This window comes from Zasmidium cellare (assembly GCF_010093935.1).
Source record: "Zasmidium cellare ATCC 36951 unplaced genomic scaffold M409scaffold_45, whole genome shotgun sequence".
In the NCBI taxonomy this organism is placed as follows: domain Eukaryota; kingdom Fungi; phylum Ascomycota; class Dothideomycetes; order Mycosphaerellales; family Mycosphaerellaceae; genus Zasmidium; species Zasmidium cellare.
In genome coordinates, this window is record NW_022986989.1 from 123,176 (window position 1) to 140,531 (window position 17,356).

The 17,356-nt window shown below is 54.4% G+C and overlaps 8 protein-coding genes across 8 annotated transcripts; 4 read left to right on the forward strand and 4 right to left on the reverse strand.

Moving 5' to 3' along the window:
• Positions 1–599: 599 nt before the first annotated feature.
• M409DRAFT_28709 (uncharacterized protein) lies at positions 600–1,726 on the forward strand (the record flags this gene model as incomplete). The annotated part of the gene is made up of 2 exons (XM_033809150.1): positions 600–1,296; positions 1,350–1,726. The coding sequence occupies 2 exons, from the start codon at positions 600–602 to the stop codon at positions 1,724–1,726; spliced, it is 1,074 nt and encodes a 357-aa protein (XP_033661718.1).
• Positions 1,727–1,757: 31 nt separating this feature from the next.
• M409DRAFT_70149 (uncharacterized protein) lies at positions 1,758–2,575 on the reverse strand (the record flags this gene model as incomplete). The annotated part of the gene is made up of 3 exons (XM_033818594.1): positions 1,758–2,238; positions 2,293–2,417; positions 2,468–2,575. The coding sequence occupies 3 exons, from the start codon at positions 2,573–2,575 to the stop codon at positions 1,758–1,760; spliced, it is 714 nt and encodes a 237-aa protein (XP_033661719.1).
• Positions 2,576–3,365: 790 nt separating this feature from the next.
• On the forward strand, positions 3,366–4,633 carry M409DRAFT_59620 (uncharacterized protein; the record flags this gene model as incomplete). The annotated part of the gene is made up of 2 exons (XM_033814249.1): positions 3,366–4,382; positions 4,505–4,633. 2 exons carry the CDS (start codon positions 3,366–3,368, stop codon positions 4,631–4,633), a joined length of 1,146 nt encoding a protein of 381 aa, XP_033661720.1.
• An 814-nt stretch (positions 4,634–5,447) lies between these two features.
• M409DRAFT_59621 (uncharacterized protein) lies at positions 5,448–7,247 on the reverse strand (the record flags this gene model as incomplete). Its single annotated transcript, XM_033814250.1, has 1 exon — positions 5,448–7,247. One exon carries the CDS (start codon positions 7,245–7,247, stop codon positions 5,448–5,450), a length of 1,800 nt encoding a protein of 599 aa, XP_033661721.1.
• A 1,454-nt stretch (positions 7,248–8,701) lies between these two features.
• On the forward strand, positions 8,702–9,057 carry M409DRAFT_28713 (uncharacterized protein; the record flags this gene model as incomplete). Its single annotated transcript, XM_033809151.1, has 2 exons — positions 8,702–8,752; positions 8,815–9,057. The coding sequence occupies 2 exons, from the start codon at positions 8,702–8,704 to the stop codon at positions 9,055–9,057; spliced, it is 294 nt and encodes a 97-aa protein (XP_033661722.1).
• A 522-nt stretch (positions 9,058–9,579) lies between these two features.
• Positions 9,580–11,097, reverse strand: M409DRAFT_70150 (uncharacterized protein; the record flags this gene model as incomplete). The annotated part of the gene is made up of 2 exons (XM_033818595.1): positions 9,580–10,912; positions 10,979–11,097. 2 exons carry the CDS (start codon positions 11,095–11,097, stop codon positions 9,580–9,582), a joined length of 1,452 nt encoding a protein of 483 aa, XP_033661723.1.
• Positions 11,098–12,128: 1,031 nt separating this feature from the next.
• M409DRAFT_59623 (uncharacterized protein) lies at positions 12,129–13,511 on the reverse strand (the record flags this gene model as incomplete). The annotated part of the gene is made up of 1 exon (XM_033814251.1): positions 12,129–13,511. One exon carries the CDS (start codon positions 13,509–13,511, stop codon positions 12,129–12,131), a length of 1,383 nt encoding a protein of 460 aa, XP_033661724.1.
• Positions 13,512–15,352: 1,841 nt separating this feature from the next.
• On the forward strand, positions 15,353–16,457 carry M409DRAFT_70152 (uncharacterized protein; the record flags this gene model as incomplete). The annotated part of the gene is made up of 2 exons (XM_033818596.1): positions 15,353–15,449; positions 15,556–16,457. 2 exons carry the CDS (start codon positions 15,353–15,355, stop codon positions 16,455–16,457), a joined length of 999 nt encoding a protein of 332 aa, XP_033661725.1.
• Positions 16,458–17,356: the final 899 nt, after the last annotated feature.

Consider the following 17,356-nt stretch of genomic DNA (forward strand, 5'->3'; position numbering starts at 1 on the left):
CATGCGGAAGAGAATCCTGGGGAGTTTAGGGGCTAGGGTTTTGGTTTAGGATTGCGGTCCAGCACAGCGGGTGTCAGCAGGTCCAGAAACTAGGCCTGCTTTTGTATCACTACTATAGGTGTATCAATGAGAATTTGGAATTCGACCACGGTGAGACCATACGCGGGCCCGGCGTCAAAACTCTCGTCATTTTCGAAGTGCCCCTCTGATTGGTAAGTCCGCAATACCCTACTCGACATCTTACCCTTTGGGGAAGCTCCCTGGATCTCGTAAGCCTTGTACAAATACCAACTACCCAAGTAGTGTTATTTTCCCGTTGCACTCTAAACCAAAGTAGGCACTTTCGCGCTCCAGCCGTCTTGATAGGATCACTACGCTCACCTAGCCAAGATGGGTCATCTGGAACGAGAAGTGCGAAGGCTTACGTGCGAGCATTACTTAGATTGCCACTGCCACAAATACTGATTGATTCCACCGTATGGCGATGGAGGCTGGTAGGTGATTATTGCGAGGGTTTATGCGATGGGTATATACTATATCATCCTGTACTCTTCACGCCTTTTGATGAAGTGATATTTCTTCTTCGTGAGTAGCCAACCATGCCACCCCCAACCATAACATCCGTCCACCTCATCGGCTCGATCCCCCTCGCAAACACCTCGGAAGTCCTGCGAACCGTCTCCTCGACCCTCCCGAACCGACTCAGAAGAATCCCTGACGGAGAGACGGGCGAACGGCATTACTTCACGCGCTGGCAGGCGCCGAAGATCGGACAATGGCCCGTCCTGGTGAATTCGCTCTGTCGGGGCCTGATGGGTTTGGAGACTGAGCTGCCGTCTTTTACCGAGGATGAGAAAGGGAGGGTGTTGGGGGAGATGGAGGAGAAGTTGGAGACGGGGTATGACGATGTTGCGTTGGAGAGTTGGGAGGTTTTCAAGCAGCTCAAGGCCGAAGGGGTGATTGGGAGGGATGTGAGGTTTCTCGTGGCGTTGCCTACGCCGCTGACGGTCACGGCGCTGCATTGTCGACGGGAGTTTCAGGTGGGGTTTGAGAGGGTTTATGAGGGGGCGCTGTTAAGGGCGTTGAGGAGGGTGATGGATGTTGTTCCCGCGGGGGAGTTGGCGGTTCAGTGGGATTGTCCTTTCGAGATGGGGATTATTGAGGGGGTAGAGTCTAAGGGGAGGGATGTGGGGAAGTGGTGGGAGGAGGGGACGGTGGATGGGGTGGTGGAGAGGTTGAAGGGATTGTGCGAGGCTGTTGAGGAGGGAGTGGAGGTTGGTGTGCATTTGTGTTATGGTGAGTCCTCGTTGTTCGGAGCGGGGTTTGATTGGAACTGATTTTGTTTTGAGGCGATATGCAAGGTAAGCATTTCGTCGAGCCTAAGGATACCGGTGCCATGGTCGACGTCGCGACAAGGTTTTTGGAGCACTGCAGAGGGTCCATCGATTACATCCATTTGCCAGTGCCAAGAGATCGGAAAGACGACCGGTACTTCGAGCCGCTGAAAGGCCTCTTGCCATATGTCCAGGACGGCCATGAGCTTTGCTTGGGCCTGGTGCATCTAGAAGACCTCGAGGGGACCAAGGAGCGGATCCAGGCTGCTGGTAAAGTTGTGCCTGCCTTCAGTATTTCCAGCGAGTGTGGGCTCGGTCGCAAGTCTAGGGAGCAGGGTCTGAATATACTCGAGATAGCATCGCTCGTGTCAGGGAACGACTCGAAAGGCTGAAGCGAGCCTGCTACTATCCTTCTTTCTGCATTCACGTCCCGGTCCGCTTGGCAATGGCCCACCAATTGTCTTTCTCGTAGCCAGCCTCCACAACTTGACCTCCAGCCGTCTCAACGTCATGCTCGAGCTCGCCTTTTCGATAGAGATGATAGTAGCGATGGAACGTCTTGTCCGTGGACGCTGCCTCAGATCCGCTTTCGTCCTTGGTCTTCTTCGAGCCTTTCATAACCCATGGCACCATAACATCTTGATCGTCCTTCTCGCTCCAGCCACGGCGACTGCTTTCTTGCTCCAGCGCCCAGACATACACAAGTGCTTGACCTCCAGGTTTGAGAGTCTGCAAGATCGACCTGAGAGCTTCAACGCGCCTCTCAGGTGTAGAAAGATGGTGTACCACAGCGATTGAAATGGCAAAGTCAAAGAAATGCAACTGATGTGGCAGATCCAAGATGTCCGCAACTACAACTGCATGTGGCTGATGTTGCGAGGCGATCTTTACGAGATTGTGAGATCTGTACTTACCTTGTCAGTCCATATACACTACTCACCAACGTTGCTGGACACACCGGTCGGATCCTACGATGAAGATGTCGGGATTGACAGCGAGGTATTTGCCGTTACCGCAGCCTATGTCGAGGCCAACAGATCCGGCAGGCAGGTTCTTGAGGAAGCGCTCGATGATGGGCCATGGCTACTTTTCGTCAGCCTCAAGTCTGTGGAATTTCTCGTCAACTTCCACACCTTGTAGCGTGTAGACGAAAAGTGAGATGCAATCTGGTCGTACACACTATGCACGTGCTCTTCTTCGTAGCCTTCGCCTCGGTTAAGGTCTTCGCCTTCTCCGTGCATTGTCTTCTGATCAGGCTCTTTGTCGATGGGCGAGTCTCGACTGGCGGAGTCGCCTGCGGTCTCGAACAGCTACGTCTGTGAGAAGATCTGCAATGGCGGCTTTGTCTGTGATCCCAGTGATGGACTGCCGGATTTCGCAGAAGGATGGGATGTCGAGAGAGGTCATCGAAGACGGCAGGTTGAAATTGGCGGCGGGAAGTCCCGCTCGAAGGACCCACTTTGGTTCGACTTCACCTTTACTTCCTCGCTCCTTTTGTTCTTCACATCCCTCCACTTACTCTTTATCTACCCTTGATATCAGCTTCTCGGCAACAGCACTAGATCCGGAGGCCCTCTATGCGATCTCTGCACGCTCGAAGCACTTGCCTCTCCCTCTTTGTGACCTCACTAACTTCCGTCCTGCTTTGTCTCTCACGTCCGAAATGTCTCTATACCCATTAAGACAAAGACACTTACCACCTGCTTTGAATCTAGGCAGTCTAGGTGAGATTGTAGCAAATGAAAAAGACAGTCGCGCAGATGCCCTCCTCGTTTCCCGACATTGTTACGCTTAGGTGAGGTTCGACGCGCTATTGTTCGAGACTATCAATATCACAACTCAATAGGAACTGCGCTGCTATTGAGCAAACTTTCACCTCAAAATCTGCCACCTCCCACTTCTTCGGACATACTCTTCGCGCAGATGTCGAAGCTTTTATCCTACTTGTTTGATCTTGCTTTCGTTCAACCATTCGAGCTGGTCTCATACTTCACACCACGCCGTCTTCAAGCAAGCTCACTTAACACGACTATGGCGGTTAGCACGAGGTCCCAAGGCGGCAAGCTCTATATACCTGCGCCGGATAGAAAGAGGACGAGAAGACGAACGTGCCCTGCGCCCGCACCAACACCCGCACCAGCGCTTCTACAAGCGGCGCCTCCAGCAGCGCCCCCAGCGCAATCTCCAGCGCGGTCACCGAAACCACGAAAGAACTATGTGGACAAGGGAGTCACAGCGGACCTGTCGCCTAGAAAAGCCAAGAGTCCCAAGACGAAAACACCTCCACCTCCTGGAGGCATTTCCAAGAATTATGCGGACAAGGGAGTCACAGCGGATCTATCGCCTAGAAAAACCAAGAATCCCAAGGCGGAGACACCTCCACCTGCTGGAGGTATCTCCAAAATTGGAGCCGGTTCCAAGCAAAAGACTCCCCCACCAAGCCCTGTGGACCCATTGTTGGTGAAGAGAAGGGGACGACTTGTCAACAACAACTTACAGGTGATCCCGGCGCATGTTCTAGATGGCCGGCCTGTGAAACGCTTTCCACAAGTTCAATTTCCTGTCACCAAAGGGCTGTGGAACAAGGGAGAGCTGTGCTATCGCAACGCAACTTTGCAAGCCTTGTTCCACACTCCGGCGTTCTATCGGTACCTTGGCAAGATGCACAAAGACTGCCGCGATGGACCCACTACCAAGTGTGTCGTGTGTACGCTACAATGGCTTGCCCAGGCCTACTACAACGACCAAGTCTCTATTCGTCCCTACGGTAACTCGACCACGAGAGTCGCTGGTCCTCTTGATCCACTTAGACTTTTCAACCAGACTTGCAAAAGGAACCCTCCTACAGATGAAGTCACCCTCGGGGACATGATCGAGGAATTCGCCGCGGAAAGCCAAAGCGACGCCTGGAACTTCATACAGTATCTCATGGGATTGATCCGCGACAAAGAGCTTCCGACCGACGATGCGACCTTCTCGCACATGTTCGACATGCCGTCAGAGCAGAGCTGGACCTGCCAGCAATGTGGCGAGACATTTACCCGCGAGGTGAGAGAAGAAGAGGCTTTGGAGGGAGGCAGTGTCGGGATCAGCGTGTCTGTCCAGCACGACGACGAGTCGACTACGCTTGCCGAATTCCTGGGCCATCATTTCAACACTGGCTTCTACAGGCGGTGCCAAGGCGATCAGTGCAAACATTTGGACACGGAAGATTGGGACGGGCCACTGCGCAAAGTGACAAGGAGAATCACGCAGACGCCCGAGGTCCTTCTGATCCAACTCCAGATGTTCATCCATAACAAGCTCGGCACAGTCCCCATCAAGTTGGACGAGGACGTCGAATTTGACGAATACCTAAACTTAGGTCCGTTCACCAAGGATGGAGAAGATGTCCTGTATCGATTGGACGGTGTGGTCGCTCACCGTGGCACGGAGGTCATTTACGGCCATTATATCTCTGCTGTGAGGCAGACAGATAGTGTGAAAATTGTTGCGGCAGACGATGATACTTTTGTTGGAGAAACAAACTCGGGACGCGACACTTTTCGAGAGATGCTGTTTCCAAACTCTCACGACAATTTTGCGAATCCGTACGTCCTTATCTACAGCAAGGTCTAGAAAGCAGGACGCAGGTTGTCGTTGTGTATCAATTAAGCTTGGTTGTCAAAGACGTTCACTACAATTCTTGTTCCTTTCCCGCCTATGGCGCCACGAGTCTACGTAGATGCTATCAATGTAAGCTCAACGTGGATCTACGCTTGACAAAACATTTCGATCAGGGCAGATTATCATGTACAGCTTTGCCTGAAGTCTAAAGTCCTACCGCAAACTCATCCCCCCATCCTGCTCATACACCAACCGCACATTCATCCTCCTAGCAGCATCCTCCATCCCCTTCAGATTCTGCCGAGACCCCTCCCAGCCCTTCTCACTCTTCAAATCCACCCTCGGCCCATGGAAAATCAACGGCAAAGGCGAAGACTTCCACGCCCTAACATCGTGCGCCAACCGTCTCTGACTTAGCATCACAGCGACGAAGAAAACCAACGTAAACAGCACGAGCGCAACCGGCATCGTCAACCACGCCCACTCCACCCGCAGACGCGTCTTTTCCTAATAGACTTCGCCGACAGCCGCCGCGCCCTGACTGAACAAATCCGGTCCCTCGAACCCGGGTGTCGTGCGCATGTGATTCGTCATCGACTCGGAGATGTTGCGGAACATGGACTGCGTCCGCTCGAAGCTGAACTGGCCGTAGTTGTACAGCGACTGCAGCATCTGCGGTCCTTCGAAGAGGGCGACGCCGTGGGATGCCATGTTCCAGACACCTGTCAGGTTGCCGGCCCAGGCGTAGTCGAAGTAGTCGTAGGTCAGGCTTTCGACGAAGGCGACTTCGGTCGAGAAGAGACAGCCTCGTTGCTTCAGGGTGGTTTCGAAGTTTAGGATTTCGGTGGAGTTGTTTGTGGCTGATTGGGGCTGGTTGGAGATGGGACTGAAGGTTATGTTGTACGGGATCCAGTCGGTCGTGGAGTTGATGGTGTAGCCTCTCTTCTGCAGTGAGTCCCTCTCGGTGTCTGTCAAGCACGATGCGTTGAGTGTGGAGAAGTATTGGACGCTTTCGTCATTGCCGAAGATGAAGGGTAGTTGAGGCGTCTCTTTGAGTAGGTCTTCGCGAAGAGCTGCATTACGCACCGAGGCGTTGTATGTCCGTATGCAGGGATAGAGCGTGCAATTGGCGGCCCCAGTTCCTATACAGCGCCAGGTACCGTTCGTGGCAGCATCATTGCATCCTGTTGGAGGCTGCTCGGTGACGGGGTCGATGGGATGAGCGGCAGATTGCCCAGCAGAGCCATTGGTGGGCAACCCGACGAGATACTGGAACGTGTTATCCGACAGGATACTCATGGTCGAGAAATTGCTTTGCGGTCCCCGCACATACGACACAGATGCTCCATCCGGAATGTAAGATATAATTCCCAGGAAGCTCATGTTATTTATATCAGTGTAGTTGAGCCATTCGATCTGGATGGCGTCGGAGATATCTTGACAGGCGCTGCAGTAGCCGATCGTGCTGAAGGGTGGGTATGTGCAGTTGCCAGAGGTACACTGCACATCAACATGACCGCCTGGAGCCGACATGCCAGCGTTGATGGAAGCCTGCTCGTCCGAGGTGATACTGATCAGCCCAGCACCAGCGTGTGGGCCACCCCCAGCGAAGAAGTTGGTGCGTGGGATCGTTGCCATTCCGCTCTCCTCCAGCACATTGCAGTCACTGTAGTGGAGGACTTGCTGGGTGAACGGGTCCACGAACAGCGCCAGGAGGATGAGAATGCACCCAAGCCAGTGCCAGACATGCTTTAGTGACGTTCTTGTCAAAAGCTTGACCGCGCCCCATGGACCCCTTGTTGCTTCATCGTGGACAGCAAAGTCGTACAACGGTTTCTCTGCCCCGTCGAACCACAGCCACTTTTGTTGTCCAAGCCCCTCCGCCAACAGGAACGTTGCAGAAGCCTTCAACACCACCATGTATGCCGAAAGCAGTGCGTTGACTGTGATCAGATACGGCCATTGGGGGAGAGGCCTTCCTTGGTATGGGTATAGTGTTGCGAATGTTGCAATAGCCGCCGCTACAGCGAGGAAGCATGCAATGAACTCTTTCCACCAGATGGCGAATACTGCAGACGTCCGCCGAGGAGTTGCTCCATCCTTCTTGCTGTCCGTAGACGAAGTTGGGCGGATGGACGGTCTTTCAATAAACTTGGATGTCGTCCCCCCGGCCGATGTTTCACTGATCCCGCGTTGATGTCCAGATTCTCCCATCGAAAGCCGATTGCCATTATCGTAGGATGTATCAACCTCTGACATGAACATGTCTTCAGGTGTATGATCCAGAGGCCGGTATTGAGATGACATGGTGTCGGCGCAATTCCTCTACAGAATCTGAAAGTTGAGCGATGCGGTCTTTCAATATCAACATTGCAAGGGCCGAGGCCATCTCGCCCTGTTCAAAATTAGACTGGCCGTCCACTTCTGCAGTAGTTAGCACTATCCACTGATAATAGAAAGTTTTCAGCATTGTCCCAAAATGGAAGCCGCTGAATCCAGCCCCAGATCGAAATGAACACTGCTCCGTAGGCTCGTGGGGAATATGCTCATATACAAATCAAGCCATCTCCGCCGTCTCGACGCATGTTGAAGCTCAAGATCTTGTCGCTACGACTTCGACATGATCTCAGTCGCGAAAGATCCATAGTAAGGCTGCTCACTTGCGACATCCGGGCCCGCGCTATACAACCCGCTATGGCGCATTACCCTTACCTCTGTTCTTGCAAAAGGACTACTGGCTCTTTCCCACGTTCATACTCTGGCCGATATGCCTATCAAGCTCTTTCTTCGACGCATGTGCCTCACGCCGGAAGCTCGAAGCCGTCTTGAATGCGCTGCCGGCGAGCCCGACCAGCGTGGATTCTGGCGCGTAAGAAGGTCGCTCAGGATAGATCTCCAGCTGCCTTTGAACAATGTCCTGGTGTGAGCTCGACGAGACGGGCGCTCGAAGAGCGCGTTTGGGAGCCTGGGAGTGTTGAGGAGACCTGATCGGTGTCGAGGCAAGATCTTCGGATAACGCGCTACTGGCCATGACGAACGTAGGGAAACGTGCATCACATCCAAGACTCAAACATCGTAAGGACAGGCCTCCAAATCATGCAAACGCTTTGTCAACATCATCATGAAAGATGACATGCCCAGTGCTCGCGAGAGGTGTGGTGTGAGACCCCATCGGCTCCCGCCGAAACGACCGCGCCTCAGGAGAGAAGACCGCACCGGCGCTCAGCCCGACGTCCACCACCAACAAACATCACCCAAGAACAACCCCCAGCAACCATTTCCAGCACGGCCGCCGCCGACATCTCCTGATGACTTGGGAGAGACGCAGACTAGGCTGACCTACACCCCTGCTCCAGCCCGAGTTCACTGCCCGTGTTGTCCATATCCCCCCTGTCAGGGCTGAGGGTCGACGAGTATGCTCTCGAGTTTGTAAGTAATGTCTCGCTCGCTACGGACGAGCTGGCAGTCGTTCCGGGGGATGTTCTAGTCGATGGGCAAGTGTTTGCGGCGACAACGCGGTTGCGCGTAAGCCATGATGTTCTAGTCATTCTCTCTTCTCTGTATATAACGGTTGGTGAGTGACTTCCTCAATATTTCCTTTTCGTATCAGCATCACCACAACGAACAACAAAACAAAGTATTAAATCAATCGATCCACCACGGCAACCAAACCCTGCAGCAAAAACTGCAAAACCTGCACGAAACATCACCACTTCCTCGCCAACCTCCCACCAGAGTCGCCCAAACCCCCATCCCTCAAAATGAGCACCATCACCCCAACCCTCGCCTCCACGGCCGCCGTCGACGAAACCGTAAGTCCCCCCTCCCCCTCCCACCATCCAGCTGCAACCAACCAATCTAACACCCCCCACAGCCCGCCCTCCTCAGAGCCCTCCGCGCAATCCGCGACACCGTCCGAGAAAAACATCCCTTCGAACGCAATACCACGCTCCTCAAACCCCACGCCGTCGCCTGGGAACGGTATGCCAAACAACTTGGTCGGACGGCGATATTCTACGTCCCCGCGGCGATTGTGGTGTTTGGGTGGCCGGTGGCGATGAAGTGGGTTGTGAATTGGTCGAATGGGGTTTATGATGCGAAGCCGAAGAGGAGATAGGGGGCGTCTTGGGGAGGAGAGGCGTTTGTGTTTGGACTTGGACGCGGGTGTTGTGAGAGGCGTGGTGTTGAAGCGAGGCGTTGTTCGGGACGGGCGTTTGGGGGTCGAGGCATTTATTGGCGTTTTGAGATACCACTGGGAAGGGGGCTTTGGGGTTTTAGATCTTGTTATGGTTGCGGAGGGGTGTACAAAGTTCTGTATAGAGGCTTGTTAATGATACAGTTTTTTTGGTGTTCACTTCCTCTGCTTTTCCCCATTTCAGATGTTTGATAGATGAGAGAAAGTGGTCTTTGGTCGGCCGAACGGTCTTGTTGGTATTCACGTACTTCTACGTTGTAACTTCACCTTTCGACCATATGTCGTAGGGAGGAGACCGTTTCACTTAGTTCACGTACGCATAGTGCCGAAAAACATCAGCCTCCACATGAGCCCCCTGGCAACTTTTCGATCGACCAGCGTCAAGGGCATTCATCAACCACTTTATCATATCCTCAAAGATCACATCCTCTACATGCAACAAAACTACGAAACAACCCCATCCATCCTCACCCTCCCGGGATCCCTACTAACCTCATCCCCCCACTCCGCCGTCCACCCATTCTCCGCCAAATACCTCTTCCACGCCTCATCCTCATCCCCCAACCTCGCACTAACATCTGGAATCACAAACCACGCCACCGCGGCCCCGACGACCGCAAACGCCGCCCCGATCAAGAAAGTCGCCTGGTTGGCCTTCTGCTCATCCGCCCAACTCGCCAGAATCGCACTGAAGACCTGCGTCCCGATCGCCGCCCCGGCTTTGCTCCACGCGGCGACGAGCCCCATCATCTGGCCCCGGATGGAGGTGGGGAAGCACTCGGAGGCGGTCAGGACGACGGTGGAGCCCGGACCGACTTCGCCGAGGGTGAGGAAGATGCCGTAGAGGACGACGAATAAAGGGAAGATGGATTGGATCTGGGCGTTGGCGCCGCCGAGGATGAAGCCCAGGAGGGCTTGCAGGGCGAAGCCGAGACACATGGTTTGGCGGCGGCCGATGCGGTCGGAGAGGTAGCCGCCGAGGAAGGGGCCCGGGATGTAGAAGCAGTTGATGACGACGCCCCAGCCGAGGTTGGTGATGAAGGAGTCGGAGGCGTTGACGCGGGTTGTTATCGTGGAGGAGAAGATGCCGAAGGGGATGGAGATGTAGTTGTACATGAACCATGTGGCGGAGCAGCCTAGGAGGGCGCGCCAGTAGCGTTTGATGGCCAGCCAGTAGGGGACGCGTTGCTTGCGCATGGCGGACTTGCGGTAGGCTGAGGACACGGCCATGCGCATGCGGAACCAGAAGATGGATAGCGGAGGGACGAGGCCCAGGGCGAAAGAGGTCCGCCAGACGATGGGGTAGTTCTCGACTTTCTGGTGCGTGCAGAGGAGCAGGAGAAGAGGCACCAGGCCGCCCCAGACGTAGCCGAGGGAACTGGAGAGGTCCGCGAGCATGGCGAACATGAAGCCGCGATGTTTGCGGAGGGCCTTGTTCTCGTCTGTGGCCTCGGTCGCGCCGGCTCCTGAGACGGGATACTCGCCTCCAGCGCCTACGCCGGCGATTCCACGGGCGATGACGAGCATCCAGAAGAGGCCGTTGGGAGAGGTCCCAGAGGCACCAGCAGAAAGCGCAATACCAAGGACAAGAAGGATAGTCGTCGCCACGGCACCGGTCTTGCGTCCGAGTTGGTCAACAATCCCGCCGAAGAGCAGCATGCCAACAATCATTCCGATGAGGAAAGCATTGCTGAGACGACTATACATCGCCGTCGTCAAGGCATCCGGGTAGAGGACCGCAAGGAGGAGTTCGACATTGCCAATGACCGCAGCATTGCTTTCGAAATAGTCAGCCATTGTTCTCGATAAAGTATTTTGTTCAGCAGAGTATCAAAAGACATACTACCCATCACTCCCAATCGCCAACCCCGAGTACAAAACCATCAACCACACCGACGTCTTGCTATACCGCGCCTTCTCGACATCGCCGCCAGTTTCGGAGTCGACCTCGACGATAACCATGTCATCTTTCTTCTCATCCTCTCGACTCGTATCAGGAGAAACAGCGTCGACACTCTCTTCGACTCCCATGATGACAGATAAAACTCCGAATTGGTTATGCACAAATCAAAGATCTCCTCGTGTCACCCGAAAATAAAATATGAACAAGCATTTCCACGCACGAAGAGCTGAGGTTACATTTTCCCTTGACTCCTCGGGGCGGCCAGGCAGAGATAGGCGAGAGATCTTCGTAGGCGCTTTGCCGGGCAACGATCTACGAGAGCAGCACCCGGTGGCATTCTCGCAAAGAACAGTAGGTGTCGGCGAGAGCCGCGAGCATTCGTTCGATTCCTTGTAGTCTTGAGGTTTCGGGACATCTGTGTCCGGACTCGACGTGAATATGCCAAGAGTCTAGTCTCCTATTCAGTCGGAGTCGAAGTAGAGGCAAGAAGTTTGAGAGAGGCCTCGAAGATTGACGTCTGGTGAACTCGCACAGGCTCAAATGTACGCCTCCAATACCCAGATATTCGCAGCTCATGCTGCTTCCATCTCTCCTCAAGAGCGAACATTCGACTTACTTATTCAAAGTCGTTCCTTGATCTCGAGAAAATGCATGGTCCATCATGCAATGCTTCATGAATGCTCCATAAACTACGATTATCGTGATATCCATAGACTATGCCCGTGTTTTGTATAATCCCAATGAGCGCTGCCGCCCGTAAATCTTCCGTTTTCGTATGGTCGTTGTCGTTCAAGTTTTTATTTCTGTTTTGCTTCCCCATGCACGATCCAATAGCTCTGTTCGGGAAATGTCTTTTTCATTCCGTGTTCGATCAACATATCTGGTGGCGTGTGTGCGACCATTGCCTTGCCATTGACAGCACCGTGAGCACACCTCCCCAATGGCCATCATGGCGGGCGACAGCCCTTATGCCGGGAGTAGTACTGCGAGCTTGAGCTTGAGCTTTCGCGGTTATGCGTTTGGATCAAGCCTGTCGACGGTCGTCTTATGTGAGGTCTGGTTTGACCTAGATGCAGCGAACGAGCTTGATTCAGTCATTCGGCATCATCGACGTCGCCTCACTCAAAGCCGAAGGCCCCCTCTCACTCCCATTCGCCTCCACCGGCGATGCAGAATTCATGCGAAAGCTCCTCAAACTGCCCGGTCGACTCCTCGCCGGCGACACCAGGTTCGGCGTCGTCGGTCGACTTCCATGCGACGAATGCAGTAGTCTCGGTGCCAATGCCATGTTCTCGGCACTGACGATCTGACCGGCATATGGTGAAGCGTGTATGACTGTGCCCGGCGATGTAAGGGGCGGTGGCGCGGGAGACTCAGTTCGAAAAAGAGGATGAATGAAGGATTGGTCGTTGGCATTAGAGTTTTTCCTTCGTGTGGTAGGCCGGCGCATGCTGCGTAGTGAAGAGGTTTCGGAGTTGGGTGACAATGGAGATATGGGTGATTGGAACGGTGATTCTGGTAGAGGAAGTTGATCAGGAGCGATGCCTTCTTCATCCGGAAAGGGGCCATCGAGTGGATGGGCGGGCGAGACTGGTCGACTGCCTGGGATCGTTTCGAGTCTCGTCATCTTTGTCTTTGATCCAAACGGACTGGCGTAGCCGTCCTCCTCCACGGCCGAGGTGTCCCAGTTCTCAAAATCGTCATTCTGCCGCATGACTTCTACCATGGGCTCTGCTTGGACGCTTCTTGAGTCTTTCGAAGCGAATGAAGTGTGAAGCAACAGTCTTGTCTTTGAGGTCATCGGCCTCAATGCTTGGCTGGCGGAGTCTCTGAAAGATGATCTTGGGCTACTCGCCGCCAGCGATGGCGACCCTGGCTCAGAATGTGATCTGAAGAACTTGGGTGACGATGGCCCAAGTGAAGCCATATGAACTGATATCGATCTTCGCATAAGAGATCGAGGTGGCGATGGTCTTTCTTCCAGAATCTCGACAGGCTGAGCGAATCCCCGCTCTGATGGTGGCCATACCAGAACATAGAACGCCGTCTGTGATATTAACCCAATGATACCGATGGCCAGTCCGGCTGCCGCGATTCCTCTCGTACCAACAGCGAAATCAGAATCTTCCTTGAGCATCTTTTCATCCGCAAAGTGAATCGTCAACGCCAGGGTGATTAGGCTGAGGATTGTCCCAGCAAGGCAAGATAATGCCCCGGGGATCCATGTCGTGAATAGCAAGGCCCGAGAAACCCGTGCTAGGAACAATCCAATGTTTGCGAGGAGAGCGAACAGGGCAAAGATCTCAAATACCGAGGCCGTGATGGCGAGACCGAAGATGCGGCCAGGTTTGAGAACAGTGGTGGCCAGACTGGTGGTGATGGCGGTGGCGGCGATTTTGGTGACGCAGGCCAGTGCGGTCACGGCGAAGAATATTATGGTCGATCGGTCCATGTTACGCGTTAGAAATGCCATCGTGTGGTGTGAGAGGTCAAGTCGAAGTCGTAGCAATCAGGAAATGTGCAGCATATGGCGTGTATCAGTCGATCGTGAAGTGGTCGTCAGCATGGCATTGTTGTGTGGATGTAGATGAAGGCGTGGCAGCGTCGAACAATGGCTCCCGTCTCAGGTCGTGTCCAGATGCAAGCCGTCTCAAGTTGTAAACAGATCCATCAACGCCAGGCGAGGTCGAAGTTGACGTGGGGTCGAGCAAGGCCAGTCGCGGCCCTCCAGGTGGTGTAAGGACGCGAAAATGGAGCGCAGCTTGTTTACGACAACACATGGAGGGGGAAATGGCTGCAGTCTTCTATTCGCGTGTGGTGTCGCTTTGGGGCGGGCACGTTGAACGTTGCACGGCTTTGGCTGACAATGACTAGGTACACCCAGGCACAGGGGGCCCGAGATGGTTCGGGCAGCTAGCACAGCCTGGGCAGCTGGTCTTGTGTCGCGATGGAGGAGGAGCCAAACGAACAAGACTCTCGGGCCGCAGCCTCGCGAGAGTCGGTGATTGTCGGGGGACGCGTTCTGGACAGGGACATGATGACACGGCAAAGGGAATAGCGAGAGGCGACAAACCTTGTGAAATTGGGCGAGCGGGAAAAGAGCTTGTCGAGGCCGTGTTTGCGGAGGGAGTCAGTCGGGTCGAGGGCGAGTAGTTGTTCAGCGACAGGGTCATGCCCGCGACGGAAGACGCATGGCGGGCGCCACAACCAAACGCCTATCCCAGCTCCCGCAGCGCAGGCGCGCATGCCTGTCGCGTGTCCGTCATGTCGCCCTGGATGGAAGTGAAGACGAGGCGTAGCTACCATCAGCGGCGGCGGCTGCATGAGTTCGCATATTGGCAGTGGTGAGGCGTGTGTCGAGCAGATTGCCGCCCTTCATCTCCAATGTCCGCGGGGTGGGCAGCACAAGATTCAATACGATTCCATGTCGCTCCCGTCCGACCACACACTGCTGTCTGCGCTGCAGGCGGTGTTGCAGCGGCTGCCAGTCTGCTGTCAGACACTGTGACGTGTATCGTTGGCCGAGAATAGGTTGGTGAAATGCTGCGACTTGTACCACGGCATTGATGGCGCCCAGAACCCCATGGCAGCCAGGTCCGCCAACGACTGGGCGATGTCGAATACGATTTGGAAGGGTGGCTGCAGACCTGGAATAGAGCCCGAGCTGCACCATTGCATCGCCGACGGGGGATTGGAATGGTTTGTCGGGCCGCGACGAGATGAGGGCGTGGTTGTTTTGGAGGGGGGACGGACGGGTTTGGAGGACCAACAGACGCTGTGTGACGCGAGATGCCCGCCAATAGCAGGCACATTATAGCCGGTATAGATCAGACATGCCGGACGAGATCAAGACGTCGAGATGGAGGGAATGCTCTCAAGGCACGGATGATGCAGCGCCGTTGTGGATGAGGATGATGAAGGAGCGAAGGTTGGATGTCTGGCATGGCCGTTGTAAGTCGGAACGAGGCTCGAGTCGAGGCCCGCTTCCATCGTCATCGCGTATCACTGGCAATATCGCCGGAGTCAGGGCCATATTCAATGAAGCTGAGCGTGAGTCGCGAATGAATAGTGAGGAGATTGAATCAAATATTCATGGGCGGAAGTGAAGGCCTAGATTTGTCGTCGTGCGTGACGAGTGATGATGATGACCCTGGCGATAAGATTTCTGGATGATCGTCAGGGCCGTGAGCTCAGTGAGCTGCTGCTGCCAACTCCTCGTCCGAACAACTCCCTCACCCACTATTGAACCTACACCACCACCCTCTCTCACCTGCTATAGCCCAACGAGCTCACCCATAACCTGCACGGAACACAATGGCGCCTGGCGCGACATGTCCGTTCTTCTCCTTGCCGGTCGAGCTACGACTGGAAATCTACCATTATGCCGTCTTGGACTGTCGGGCCATCACTGGTGAGATATACCCTCAGATTGAGTGAAAGCCAGTGTGCTGCTTGGGCTTTGACTGAACAAAGCACCGGCGACATGTGAGAAGCTTCACGCTGACAGAGACGAACAGTCGGCACAGCACGACTAGACGGCCCACACCCCGACATCATCCACCGCCTCTACGGCAACAAACGATCGCCATATCCCGGCATTCCTCAGAACCACGAGCCGGTCGTCGAGACGCGATACGATGCCTCCCTTCTCTCACCCACCAGTCCCGCCGTCATCCCCCTCACCCCAGCAACCATAGACCCGCCCGAAGACACCTACGAACACACCCAAACAGCCTACCATACCCTCCAGATCCTGTGCAAACAAGTCAATGAAGAGCTCACGAGCCACTTTGCAATCCCCGCCCGACGACAGACGAGTCTGTTCGTCCAGTACCCCTCGGGACTGCACGTCCTGCACACTTTGACCCCTCAGCTGGTGCGTCAATCTCGAAGCGTCCACCTGGCTGGAACCTATGTCCCGACCACTTTCTGTCCCCGACGAGCCGCCATCATGGGACCACGCACGGAGGTGCCGAAGGAGAAGCTCCAGGGGAATGTTGCACCGGACTCGAAGGGCCAGTTGGATAACTTGATAAGGTCTCTTTGCGGACCGCATCCTACTCACCCAGTCGAGAAGCTGGAGATGCGGATATACTACCCTGGAGACGACTCCTACTCCACGGTCTGGGGAGACGACAGCTCGCCGCTGGTCATTGCTCTGAGGAATGTTGCTTATGGTGAAGTGAGCATCGAGCTCTGGCGTGGCAGGTACGGGACTGGGGTTTACATGGCTGCGAAGCCTACCGGGGACAGGAGACGAACTGTGAGTACCGTCTGGCGAAAGCTCGAAGAAGGACGGAGGGGAGAGGCACCATGTGGCAGTTGGGTTGTCGACTCACAGTGGCCTGCTTGGAACACGACCTACGAGATGAGTGAGGGACCCCAGGGCGATCTCATCGTCACTGAGCCGGTTCAATAGGCGACCAAACACGGATCGAGACGATGAAATCAGATACGGATTACGAAGCGACGACGATGACACCTTGGAAAGAAGAACATCACATGACCTGTTGGACACTCACAAACGACACTTTTTGATACAGAAAGTTGATTGGGATAGAACACATTGACTCAAACAAAACATGGCGTTCAAGCCTTCTCTTTGCGTCCTGTACCTGCATTGGTGCCAGAATCCTTCCCGAGGCCACACACGCCAGAAGCATACATACAAGCTACTTCGAGTAGCAACTTCAAGATGTAGGCATATTGGTTTCTACACCACAACCCAATGGCTCTGTTTCCTCAATCTCGCCAGACACAGACCCCACGAATGTACCAGTGTCTCTCTAAAAGTCAACTCTCAGAAGCAGGACCTACACCCTCCCTCACCATTTCCTACAATGCCCAGAGCACTCACTCTCCTCTCACTCCTCTCTTGACCTTCCAACACCACCCATCTCCCCAAATTACCAGATATAACCCCTCTATCTCAAAAAGTTCTCGAACATGACAGCCAGCTTCCTCTCGCTGGAGAACGCACTAGGATAGACACGGTGCTTGCTCCATGGACATGGTATTTGGAGGGGGAAGTCATTACTACTTGAGAGAAGGAGGGAAGAAGAGGTGAGTTTTGAGATGAATCTTCTTTGCTTCCACTCAACAGGGATGCACGAAGCTCGGGCAATGCAACTAGATATGTACAGTGTGATACATCTAAACTCCCGGCCTCCTCCTCCTCTACGTCGCCGGCCATGGATTTGAGTATCGGGCGGTGTCTGTCTACGTCCTTGCTCGCAAACGCCATCGGACGAGAACACCTCCATCCCAGGACCCTATGGGGAGGGGATATCCCCTTCCGTCTCCGGCGCTGCATTCTAC